General features: G+C 34.6%; 1 protein-coding gene across 1 annotated transcript; it reads right to left on the reverse strand.

The window, feature by feature from the left end:
• Nucleotides 1–10,680: 10,680 nt before the first annotated feature.
• On the reverse strand, nt 10,681–11,190 carry LOC121366394 (KRAB-A domain-containing protein 2-like). The gene has a single exon (XM_041490862.1). It carries the CDS (start codon nt 11,188–11,190, stop codon nt 10,681–10,683), a length of 510 nt encoding a protein of 169 aa, XP_041346796.1.
• Nucleotides 11,191–12,923: the final 1,733 nt, after the last annotated feature.

The raw sequence follows: 12,923 nt of genomic DNA on the forward strand, positions 1-12,923 counted from the left end.
CAGATCAGTAAATGGATGAATGACATGAATCTAAATGGACGAATGATCAGTAAATGGATGAATGACATGAATCTAAATGGACGAATCATCAGTAAATGGATGAATGATATGAATCTAAATGGATGAATAATATGAATCTAAATGGACGAATGATATGAATGTAAATGGACGAATGATAAGTAAATGGATGAATGACATGAATCTAAATGGACAGACAAATGATCATAAATGGATGAATGACTAAATGACTCTAAAAATGGACAAATCGAATAAGTAAATGGATGAATGATATGAATCGAATAAATGGATGAATGACATGAATCTAAATTGACAAATCATCAGTAAATGGATGAATGACATGAATCTAAATGGACGAATCATCAGTAAATGGATGAATGACATGAATGAATCTAAATGGATGAATGATATGAATCTAAATGATATAACTAAATGATGAATGAATGAATCTAAATGGACGAATGATCAGTAAATGGATGAATGACATGAATGTAAATGGACGAATGATCAGTAAATGGATGAATGATTTAAATCTAAATGGACGAATCATCAGTAAATGGATGAATGACATGAATCTAAATGGACGAATCATCACTAAATGGATGAATGATATGAATCTAAATGGATGAATAATATGAATCTAAATGAACGTAAATGATGAATGAATGAATCTAAATGGACGAATGATCAGTAAATGGATGAATGACATGAATCTAAATGGACGAATGATCAGTAAATGGATGAATGACATGACTCTAAATGGACGAATCATAAGTAAATGGATGAATGATATGAATCTAAATGGATGAATGATATGAATCTTAATGGACTAAATGGAATGATCAGTAAATGGATGAATGACATGAATCTAAATGGACGAAGACGAATGATCAGGTAAATGGATGAATGACATGAATCTAAATGGACAAATCATCAGTAAATGGATGAATGACATGAATGTAAATGGACGAATGATCAGTAAATGGATGAATGACATGAATCTAAATGGACGAATCATCAGTAAATTGATGAATGACATGAATCTAAATGAAGGAATGATCAATAAATGGATGAATGACATAAATCTAAATGGATGAATGATATGAATCTAAATGGACGAACGATCAGTAAATGGATAAATGACATGAACCTAAATGGACAAATCATCAGTAAATGGATGAATGACATGAATGTAAATGGACGAATGATCAGTAAATGGATGAATGACATGAATCTAAATGGACGAATCATCAGTCAATTGATGAATGACATGAATCTAAATGAAGGAATGATCAATAAATGGATGAATGACATGAATCTAAATGGATGAATAATATAAATCAAAATGGACGAACGATCAGTAAATGGATGAATTACATGAATCTAAATGGACGAATCATCAGGAAATTGATGAATGACATGAATGTTAATGGACGAATGATCAGTAAATAGATGAATGTCATGAATCTAAATGGATGAATAATCAATATAAATGGATGAATGACATGAATGTAAATGGACGAATGATCAGCAAATGTATGAATGATATGAATCCAAATGGACGAATGATCAGTAAATGGATGAATGATATGAATCTAAATGGAGGAATGATCAGTAAATTCATAAATGATATGATTCTAAATGGATGAATGATATGAATCCAAGTGGACGAATGATCGGCAAATGGATGAATGATATGAATCCAAATGGACGAATGATCTGTAAATGGATGAATGATATGAAAATAAATGGACGAATGATCTGTAAATGGATGAATGATATGAATCTTACTGGAAGAATGATCAGTGAATGATTGAATGAAATCAATCTAAATGGACGAATAATCAATATGTGGATGAATGATATGAATGTAAATGGACGAATGATCAGTAAAAGGATGAATCATATAAATCGAAATGGACAAATGATTAATAAATGTATGAATGATATGAATCTAAATGGACGAATCATCAGTAAATGGATGAATGACATGAATCTAAATGGAGAATGATCAGTAAATGCATAAATGATATGAATCAAAAGGATGAAAGATATGAATCTAAATGGACGAATGATCTGTAAATGGATGAATGATATCAATCTAAATGGACGAATGATCTGTAAATGGATGAATGATATGAAAATAAATGGACAAATGATCTGTAAATGGATGAGTAATATGAATCTAAATGGACGAATGAGTGAATTATTCCATCATTCTACTGTTATCGGCCATACATTAATTCCTTTGTATCACTCTATTCAGCAGGTTATACTGAATATACCTATCATGTTAATACTAATACTGACAAACTGAGCTCTGTAGGTAGGGGTAGTATGAAATGCTTTCACTATAAAAGCTTATATGATAATTTTGATTCTGAATTGTGGCAGTTGGCTGTTGTTACTATAGATACCACTAATGCTCAAGACAATGACAATAATAACAAGCAGTGCAGTTCCATTTCAAATAACTGTACAGAGAATTCTCCTGTATGTTTAGCTGCTGAGTATAATATTGATGTTAGTGATTGTGTGGATTTTAATGATAGCTGTGTTTGTGGATTGTTTAAGTCACTTCCAAATTATGAATGTTTCTGGAATCCTATCTCTAGAGTCAATGGTCAATACTGTGATCGTTGTAATCATGTCTGTTTAGGTCGTCATTACTCTTTAAACTTAGTTCAATTTTTAGTTGGATTGTGTCTATTCACTTGGATATCCTATAGTTCGATTTAAGCTAACAGTATTTGCTTCTGATGGTTTAGGACAATCGTCACAAGTAGTGATCTAAAATATATAATATATTAAATTTGTCTGCTAATTACAGGGGCTTGTCAAGGGATTGATGATAGCAAGTGGAGCACTTGCTAGAGGGACTGGACCACTTTGGGGTAATTTTAATCAGTTCAAAATTTGTCAAGATGCCTTACATAATATTGATATAAATGTGGAAATAATTTTAAATTGACAGTGTCATTTCAGTCCATAGAAATATCTAATTTAAAAATGTCTGTAATTTTTAGGTGTTCCAAGTTATTTAGCTGTCAATAGATGAACATGGCTACCAATGTTATTATTGTCTGGTGTTCAGTTAATGGTGATCATTTCTTTATATTGCTCTACTGAACTATGAAACGAAAGCAGGTACTATTATTATTATATTATTTTGTAATAAATATCCTGATTGTAGTAGTGTCAATTTGATACCTCAGGACAATAGTTATAATTATTCATAATGAAGATATTTTCCCAATAATAATTATAGTCAAAAACTTAGTCTTTTTTGATACTATATATTATAATACAAAGTTTACTTAAGTTATAAGAGTTGAAATACCAGTACAGCCAGAGAGGAGAATAATCAATTTATAAGTACACTTGTCCTTTGATGTTGCAACAATTGATATAGATATTTTAAATATTTTGTCTTTACTTTCAGGGAATGATCACTGATAGTTCATACAAGCCTTTACAGACTATACCTTCCCTATAGTTATCAGAGAACACTGTTAATTACATTAATGATGACAGGGTGGACGACTTAGAGAATACTTCATTATAATACACACTACTTTTAATATTTGTTATTTTTTTTATTTGCATGAAATAGCAAATTTAAAGGTAAAATCAGTCACTAAAAATGGTTTAAATATGTTATAATAATTAGCCCTTCATTCCTTTCGCCTTGTCATGGACTAAGTAATAGTATACCTCCTTTCGAGATTCTTAAGTGGTATCAGAAGAAACGAATCAAGTGGAAGATTGCAGACATCAAACTGTTAATATATTTTTTGGATTTTTTTTGATGGTTAACCTCATGTTTTATACTGGCTTTCTCTTACTTCAATGGAGGTATTTTCTTGGGGATACTGACAACGTTGTTCGTTACATTTATATCATGGCTGTGTGCTATTTGGGTTACAGAAACTATAGCAAGATTACTAGTAAGTTAGCTAGAATGGAACAGTCTAAAACATGCTACCTAATCTTAATCCTAACTTTCAGGCTAAACCATTGACAGCAATAACAGCGACCATATGTAAGATTTTCCTGGATATATTCAAGAGCCCATAGCCTCACAAGTCTCAAGCAAAATACAGTCTATAGTTGTAATTGTTGAGGACTTAATAGCCATGAGCTGACTTCTGTTGATTGTTGAATGCAGTAACAGTTTTCAAGTCAAAGTTTCTTGCTCTTTCCTCCATTTCAAAGAATCACTAGCAAAGACAATAAGTAGATAGCAATAAAAAAACTCTTAATTGTTTTCAATTTTCAATGACATGTAATTGCTTTAGACATCTTGTGGTAATAAGTCCAGAGATTGCAGTTACAAAAAAAAGTTACAACACTCAATTTTATGAGTACACTTTATAGATTATAATGCACAGTTATAAAGCCTCTTACATTTTAGATAAAACCTACTCTATTAAATAAGTTACTTTAATTTTCCTGATTTAGGGTATCACTAAATACAAGGAAGCGGGTCATCCTGACTTTCAGTCATCTCTTGTTTCTCCTGCAGAAGCCTACATTTTGTATTATTGCAACTCACAAGTTTGAAGCTAGTGAAATGTGTGAACTGCTTGGATGTTGGCTAAAAGTAGTATATTTGTTCTTACTTACTATCCTAACGTTCTTTGCCTGTAGAGCATATTGTACAGTAGCTGGATCAGCTTGGGCTAGCAGTCTACCTTTGAACCTTAGTAGAATAGAAATATACAGGAGAAAGGACACATATTTCCTGATAATGTGTATGGTTATGCATATTGACTCTGTGTGTTCTTATTTGCCTGCATTGTCATTCCTCTTTCTCTTCTATCATTATAAGAGCTAGTTGTGGTCCAAGTTGATTTGGTTTATTATATTTATGTATTATATGTCCTATAGTCCTCTACTGTTTTATTCACTTGGTTCAAGGACACAAGATGGAGACCTATTCTAATACTAATGGAGATGACTCCTCTACAGTAATCAATGGCACTCTAATCAAAGAGATCACTATAAGTTTGACATCAAAGGCTGGGTTATATCAACACCCATCTTTACATATGCTCACATTCTTCATAAAACCGTTCCATCTCTTACTCATCCTGTAAGACAGAAGCAGTGGATAGGTCTACACTTTCATGCATTGTTCATCATATTATATGTGTTTTATATGCTACTCGAACAAATGCTAGTCTGACTGTATAGTATGGTTTTATACTGCTCAGCTTTTTAGCCTCATATGCATTGGAAATTGTTTGTTTGTTTGTTAGATGATGCTTCATGAAGTCAGTGACTTACAAAATGCAGTCTTAGAAACTATTGTAATGATGTAGTGAGAATTATTAAATTCATATAGTGGGAATTATTAGGAAAGGTACTTTTAGAGATTTGAAATTTACCAAGTTCTGTTGTCATGCCTAAAATAATAGCAATTGTTTCCTAACAAAAATATTCAGTTATTTGTTAATAATCCCCACACTATTTGGTATTAACTCTAATTCTGTCATTATATTTTATATTCTCATCTTCAGGAACCACTTACAGAATCAAGATATAGTACAGCTTTAAGCACTCTCTCTTACTTTATAACTCTTTCCCCCAATTTATTCGTTGTTATTAACTATGCAGGTCTCGTTGGTTTCTTTATCTGTTTCTATTTCACAATTCTACTTCAGCTTTGATCACAATGGTTTGTGAAGAAATATTTTCTCACGCATTGAATAACACAAGAATTCCAGCTCATGTTCAAGGGAATAACAGGTAGCCATGACATCACTGAAAAGACCCTCTACTTCTACCCTCATCAGTACCATTTACTGCACATCTGTCTATATTTCTAAGTGGTAAAGGTGCTCCATCTTATACTTCACCTAATTCTCTACCTTATCTCAGTTCTTCTATTGTTGTTATAATTACAGTTATCATTACAGCATTATTTTACTAATCACTATTGTTATACCATGTCCGAGTTGAGAGGGCCCACCCAGACATGTGAATAACTTTGCCGTTTTACGTGCTATTGACATGAAACTTGCACAATCGATTTATCTTGCAAATGCGCATTTTATATATAAAATTTGGCTCTCTAGCACTACGAGAAAGTACCAAACTAGAAAACTCCATACATTTTCAATGGCATACCTTTCACATACTTCAAATTGCACACCTTCGAGGGTTTAATAAAAAACAATTTTCGCTTTGAGAAGTCAGCCATCTGTCACGTGGCAATTCAAAATTACAATTCTAATTATATGAACAAATGGTATATTATAACAATTATTATTAAAATAATAACCAGGTATCATCTTTTGTGATTTGAGGCAGCTATAAAGCCACCATGGTTTTGAAAAAAAACCTTTCGGCAAAGAAGGAAGACTGAGAATGCCTACAACTAATCGTCATCGGAACTATCAGACTGATCGGAATCATCAGACTCATCCGATTCACCTCCAACTCGAATGATGAACTCATCCACTAACTCTTCATAGAGGCCATCATTAGACCAATAGTGGTCTTCAAAGTGGATCTTGACATGTTGAATGAGGCTTTTCCAACGGTCAGGTGTCACAACATCGAAACCCTCCCATGCCAGCTGCTCAACCTCACGGAGGTTAAATGCACGAGTGTTGGCCTTGATGTGACCTTTAACCTGTGCCATGCCAACTCAATAGGATTGAGAGTGCAGTGAGCAACAGGGAGTCGGACCACCTCATGCCCTGTATGATGTACATATCAATAAATACAAAGGCTATCTTGACAAGTTCTTACCTGCAGCAGCAGCCATGTCATCAACAACATAGCGAGGGGTAGGTTTCATTCTTTGTATGATGCTATACAATTCAGCTTCAAGGCATTTGTTGGGAATTCAACTCCCTTTGCCTGAAGCCAATCTTGCATCTTTTGCTTTGTCCAACTTTTGACTGGAACAGGGTCACTACGACGGCTATGATATGAGGCATTATCCATGACAATTAGACTGTTAGGTGGAACATTTGGGAGAAGTTTGGTACCAAACCACTCCTCAAAATGATCAGCAGTCATCTCATCATGGTAATCACCAGTATTTTTTTTGGATCTGAATATGAGAGTGGTATCGGGAATCCAACCATTCTCACCACCAGCTCCAAGAATAATAAGCCGTGCACCCTTCCCAGGAGGCCTTTTTATACCACCAAGGGTTCCACCAGTCACATCATCCCTCTCCACCCAAGCACAATCCCTGCCATCATGAGCATTGGCCCAGGTTTCATCGAGGTAAACAACTGGCCTATTCTCTTGGCGGTTCGTCATCATTCGATGAAGGTAATAGTGCCTCTGTTCCATAATGCGTGGTTGTTCATAGTAGTGGCGTCTGTCATCCACTCTCTTATGTCTATAAAGTACAATATTAATGGGCATCATAACAAAAGTTATGCTAACTCACTTGAAACCCATTTCCCTTAGCAAGATGTTGAGGGTCGTCCTCTGACCATGAAAAGAGGTTATCCTCTTTCAACACAATCAACAACTTGGATAGTGTCACATGCTCTTTGCACCGATAGAGGTGGTATATTTTTCGTCTGATGGCTTCACGATCAAAATCATCAACTAACAGGCGTCTGGAGAATCTGTACCTCTTTGTTGGAGTTGAAAAGGCAGCTCCCCCTGTCCTAAGTTTCTCCTTCCGTAACCTCTTGATGCTGGTACGTTAAATTTTTGTAGCATCAGAGGTTCATTTCAGAGATCCTTTAGTCCGTTTACGCCTGCCAAGTTCCTCAAAATAGTCATAGACATTCACAACAACCTCCTTTGTTAGCGCTCTCAATCTCTTTCCAGTTGGCATCTTCACAAACACGAGAGAAAACGTGGTGTGTTCGCATGACATTCACGTGAACAAATAATGAATATAATTAAAATGTGCTTCAGCGCTAAGTGTGTTTAATAGGGAAGGAAATTCCTCACCTTACATTCCATGCATATAACACCTTTTTTTAAATGAAGGGCTCTTCTCAACTCGGCCATGGTATAGTTCAATCACTTAAAGAATTGTTCTGTTATTGAATACTGTTATTATATTTGTTAGCTAATTAGTAGTCAATGGTTATTACTTTTATGATCTTGTCATGAATGTTTTTATAAACCTTTTTTATTAATAATACATAAGCCACGAGATCAATTTCCAAAATCATTTGGCCAATGATCCAGGTTTAAGTTATTTGCTGATCAACGAAGATACTTATAACTTTAATTGTTTGAGTTCCTGATCTGCGAAGTTCTAATTATATTACACTTAACGTTTGTCTAGATATCTTAATTTAACCTCTGACAACTTGTCAGAATTTTATATATAAACTATCATGCATCAACACAGATCTTTGTCTTAAAACATTATACTACTGATGTAGATATAAATAGGTTCCAGTCCTGAGACCAAACATGTGTACCTGGATCATATGTATAGTACTTAGCAATTATTATCAATTCTTTTCTGATTGAGAAAATACAAGATGACAGATATGCTGCCATTCATCTAAATCCAAAATTAATCTGTCTTATGAATAGTACTGATTTAAAGTTACTGTACATGTGTTAAAGGTCCTTGTCAACTTATAGTGACCCAATATGCAGATTACATGAGCTGTTGTGCTGGTCCTCTACTTGCTATTTAATTAAACTTTGTAATTTTGTCAACATTTTAGCAGTATTGTTGATATAATGATCAGTATTGTAGCAACTTTTAATGTATAAACAACCAATTAAAGGTGAGACATATAATAGGAAAAGTCAATTAGTCACAAGTACTGTAAAAATGGATTGATTGATCTAACTGGTCTACAGTTATTTATCTCGCATATAATACATGATGAGAGTTTTTCAGTTAGGTAAAGGTTGCACCGCTTTGTTGTGTTGGAGTAGGCCTGTGCCCTTGGTTTATTAACCAGGTAACTTTGAATTTCCTCACCTTCTTTCTTCAATTGCTAAACATATTTCGGTAGTTCCGTGCTCTTTCCAAATTTCTCGTGCCTAATTGATTGTATGTGGTTGGAATATCTCTGCTTGAAGGGATGCTCTGTTTGGCCTATGTAGACCTTTGTCTCATTCTGCTCATGTTTTTGACTTCTGGATTGTAGATGTTGTTGGATTGGCATTCACCGTCAAATGGGCAGAGGTCTTTTTTATGGCAGTTGCAGGGTTTCTGCAGGCATGTACTGGTATAGCACGGAACTATTGAAATATGTCTGGCAATTGAAGAAAGAAGGTGAGGAATTCAAATTTACCTGGTCAATAAACCAAAGAGCACAGGCCTAACTCCAACAAAACAAAGAGTGCAACCTTTGCCTAACTGAAAACTCTCAATTATAAACGCCGACAAGACTACCACTCTGAACAAAAGGTCCGAACTTGCCTCAAAGTGCCCACATGAAAACAAGTACTATTTAGTACATTTCTCAAGAAACAAGACATAATTAACACCTCGATGCTATATAACCAAACTACAAAAAGAGTAGTATTCAGCTGTCTGATGATTGCATAACACATGACACTTGGAGTAACAGCAACAAAGCATGAGCTCTGTCTTTTGTCCTTCAATTCTGGTCTAGTATGTACATAGATATATATATACTCAATATATATATATATATATATATATATATATATATATATATATATATGTATTATGTTACAGTAAAATTGTGTATATAGGGATTTTGCAAAATCCCTGAAACATTTAGGGAGTTTGTGAAATCACTATTTCACTTAGGAAATTCATAAATTCACTAAAAACTCTAGTGATTTCATGAAATCACTGAATGTGATATATTGGTAGAAAAGTTATCATTGTTTAAGTGTTGTAAGGAACTTTATTCATAAATGGTTACAATGATAAAATAACAGTGTGAAACATACTATGTTCAGTTTTAATATCTGTACACAATTCTTTATTACACATTTTCATACACAATCACCACAATGAGACATATATGATGAAACAGTAATTCAGCTAATTCTTATTTTGACAACTGAGACTGTTGTGACACCTGCTGTTACAAAGTATCTTTCTGGAATACTTTGTGCTCAGAATCCCAGCTTTCACCGCAATTCTATACATGTCGTGTTCATCGTGATCAACAATAACTCCTAGAATATATCTTGGGTCACTTCTTCCTCTGTCAACCATGGGAATGGGAACAGCAACATTATCTCCAGCTTCACCTGCTTTTAAGTCAATACAGGAGTGCTTGACCATCCTTTCTGCCTGTGATAACTGGAATTCACATGCTCTTTTCATTGATGGGTAAATGTTTTGAAGGTCAAGGGGTGTAGAGTTCAATAGAAGAGATGGCATGATGCTGCAGAAGGCTGACGGGTGACAGGAGGTGAAGATGGCAGTGGTTCATTGGTGGCTGGAGGTGGCTCATTGTTGTGAACAGATGTGAGTTCAGTGGTGGCAGAGGGTGGTGCCTGATGAAGTGCCAGAAGGTCATCTTCAGATTGAAGCCTTTCAAGTGGGAGACTAGAAGTTGTCAATCCAACTTTAGGGTCCTCTCCAAACATGGCTTTGTAGGGGTTCTGTTGATGCCAGCATGATGAGCACAGTTCTTCTGTTGCTGAAACAAATTTGAGTTCCATTGTCCAGTCCTGGGTGTTGTTATCCAAGCCATCAGAATGTCTGATGTCACTGTTTGCTCTTTAAACAGAACCCTGGCTTTGGGGATGTCTGGGCTTGCCATGAACCATGATGAACTGTGGCCACAACTCTTTTAGCTCTGTGATGACTTGGGCTAGGAATTCTAAGCCGTTGTCACTCTGAAGGATGGCTTGTGCACCGAAGAGGAGGAATATATCCATCAGTTGAAAGGCAACTTCAGCAGCTCTCTTGCAAGACAGGGGCCTCAGGATAACAAACTTTGTGAGGTGACACTGGTAAACCATGATCCACTTGAGCTGGTCTTGTGGGGATGACTGCATGTTGACAAGATCAACTTGACCATGAGAGTAGAATTTGTTGGAAACAATAGGCTTGACAACAACACCTGTAGTCTTTTGGACGTTTCCTCTTCTCTTGACAAACAATGCAGTCGACTTGAAAGGTTCAGCAGCATCTGGTTGAGATGAACTATTGACACCTCTCTCTGTGTAACAGTACATTAAAGGAAGTAGGAACTGCTCTGAACTATGATAAATCCTCAGAGTAGCCATCAAAGCTATGGTATTATTTCCAGTGATTTCATGAAATTGCTAGTGTTTTTAGTGAATTTATGAAGTCCCTAAGTGAAACAGTGATTTCACAAACTCCTTAAAAGTTTCAGGGATTTCGCAAAAATCAATATATTCACAATCTTACTGTAACATATACAGTTACCATGAATAGTTGTGTATATATAACAATGGTATGAATACAAAATTGTTTTGAGATGTTTCAACAGTGGTCCTTTTTCACAAATCAGGTCAGGAATGTTTACCAGAGATAATGAATAATCCACATTAAGTTTGAAAGCCTTTTTACTTGATGTAATATTCCATGGCAACACTTTTTTGATGCTATATATTCTCTAAGTTAAAGCCATTCTTATTTTGTCTGGTAATGATATTTGGACAGGGCTATTAGTCATGCCAAATAAGCAATCTAAAGTTCCTTTATTCACTCTATAGGATGCAAACATGTGGTGGCTGGAATTTGATCACTTGAAAGATCATAGCTCCTATGATGTACTATGCATTATCATACATGTATCATACAGAATAAACATCCAAACCAGGATTGCACCACCAACTAAGATTCTAATAATTCTAATAATAGACTATGGTATAATGTAATAATAATAATAAAAGATTTGTGGACTTATCTACAACTATGATCTATACCACTTGTTATATTAATGAGTCACCAAATTTTGACCCACACATAATGACATCCTAAAATTTATTCATCTTTTCTGACTATATAGTTGTTGTTGGTGAGTGATTTACTGAAGTCTCTAATTATAGTTCAGTTGTTACATGTACTGATGATTGTTTTGTGTTAGTTGTGGATAACTTGGTCATGTAATACAAAAAAACTAATAAGTTATTTTCAGTGCATGGACAAAGAATAATATGTATGTACATACTTCCTATAAGAAATCACACCCAATGATATGTTCTTAATGTATTAACACTTATAATATTGTATTATGATTATAAACAATTTTAAACTGAAGCATACGGTATATATAAAGAAGGTGAACATCATCTATCTTGTAGTGTCTTCAGACATAAAGTTCTAAAGAATAACTTTTTTCTACTTGAGCTACAACTTTAATAGAAACGTTTATATTTAATACATCTGGTTATTGGATCAAGATAATAATGGCTCCAAAAGTACTTATTGTCTCTCTCATGCTTTTATTCTCAGTAGCAGTTGTTGGTGCTGTACCTAAGTATGGGTTGCGATCAGAAAACTGAGATGATGTCAACTGTATTGATGTTACCTATCAAGTGTTCTCTGGCATGTTTGCAGACCCTTTCCAGATATCATATACAATGGCTACGGGATAAAAATCTATCCAAATGCCACTGAAGGTTTCTATCGTCATGTTAGTCAACGACTGACTGCCTGCTTCTGTGCCAGTCAGTGTAAGACCATGTATTTAGCATATTTTAAACGTCAGAGTCACCTTGATTCAATTACTAGTCTTAATGATGGTACATGTGGAAAAAGCAATCAAGAATTCTGCTATGTTCATCATATACGCTGGAAATACTGCCCGTACTATTGTTACTCTCAATATAGTATGGAGTATCTGCCCTTACAACAGAAGGTACCATTTAATATTTATTGCGTTGAAGGTACTTGTCAAGTAATTGTAGTAGACTAATACTTATCTAATGTATGTGTCATGTTTACCCAATATTAGTAATATTGTCATAATGATGTAATTGTTTATTTAGTG

The sequence above is a fragment of the Gigantopelta aegis genome, unplaced genomic scaffold (genome assembly GCF_016097555.1).
Source record: "Gigantopelta aegis isolate Gae_Host unplaced genomic scaffold, Gae_host_genome ctg5536_pilon_pilon, whole genome shotgun sequence".
NCBI lineage: Eukaryota > Metazoa > Mollusca > Gastropoda > Neomphalida > Peltospiridae > Gigantopelta > Gigantopelta aegis.

Coding starts and splice junctions, on each gene's coding strand:
- LOC121366394 (XM_041490862.1), bottom strand. CDS start 11,190: ATGGCTACTCTGAGGATTTATCATAGTTCAGAGCAGTTCCTACTTCCT.